Genomic DNA, 846 nt, shown 5'->3' with positions numbered 1-846 from the left:
AAACTCAGAATTAAAAGATATAAACTCAGAATTGAAATATAAACTCAGAATGTATATATAATTAAAAGATTATATAAACTCAGAATTAAAAGATATAAACTCAGAATTGAAATATAAACTCAGAATGTATATATAAACTCAGAATTAAAAGATATAAACTCAGAATTAAGAGATATAAACTCAGAATTAAAAGATATAAACTCAGAATTAAGAGATATAAACTCAGAATTAAAAGATATAAACTCAGAATTAAGAGATATAAACTCAGAATTAAAAGATATAAACTCAGTATTGAGGTATAAACTCAGAATTGAGAGATATAATTTAATTGTGAGTTTATTTTTTCCCAATCGTGACTTTCCTCAGAATTGTGAGATAAAAAGTCTCAATTATATATATATATTTTTATCCCGTGGCGAAACAAGCCTCCGTGATTTCAGGCCCAACAAGCAAAAGCTTTCCTCCAAACTCAGTAGTTTATCTGTGAGTCTGAGATAATGCTGTGCGTTCCAGGACAGAGTTCCTGTTTGGATGTTTTTCTTGGAGTCTTTGGCTGAATAGACGGACGCCTGATGTCCTGCTGACCTGCTGTGAGTGTGTGACCTTTCTCACACCGATAGCCTAGTGTCTTCACGGAGTGTGTTAAAGAGCTTCATTCATGCCGCCGGCCCCGCAAACAAATGCTAATGAAGCATTCTGGCCCATCTGAGGATGTGACAACACTGCAGGAGAGAGGATATCTGTACACTTCTAGCTTTAGTGAAGTTTATTGGTCTTTGTGAACTCAGCAGTGCAATTTCGAATCAAATTTGTCATTGTAATTGTCACGTTTCAATGCCGCAAACA

At 34.4% G+C, this 846-nt stretch overlaps 1 protein-coding gene across 1 annotated transcript in view; it reads left to right on the top strand.

The window, feature by feature from the left end:
- The window catches only part of LOC107578994 (solute carrier family 22 member 23-like), a 5,354-nt gene extending 4,793 nt beyond the window's left edge, over positions 1 to 561 (top strand). Inside the window, exon 2 of the mRNA XM_016264887.1 lies at positions 514 to 561. Coding sequence (XP_016120373.1) covers positions 514 to 561 — 48 coding nt within the window. The remainder of the gene's footprint in view (positions 1 to 513) is intronic.
- The last annotated feature ends 285 nt before the right edge of the window (positions 562 to 846 follow it).

The sequence above is a fragment of the Sinocyclocheilus grahami genome, unplaced genomic scaffold (assembly GCF_001515645.1).
Source record: "Sinocyclocheilus grahami isolate Dianchi unplaced genomic scaffold, SAMN03320097.WGS_v1.1 scaffold13379.1, whole genome shotgun sequence".
NCBI classification, from domain to species: domain Eukaryota; kingdom Metazoa; phylum Chordata; class Actinopteri; order Cypriniformes; family Cyprinidae; genus Sinocyclocheilus; species Sinocyclocheilus grahami.
Note: the sequence above shows the minus strand (reverse complement) of the source record. Positions and strands in the feature narration are given on the sequence as shown.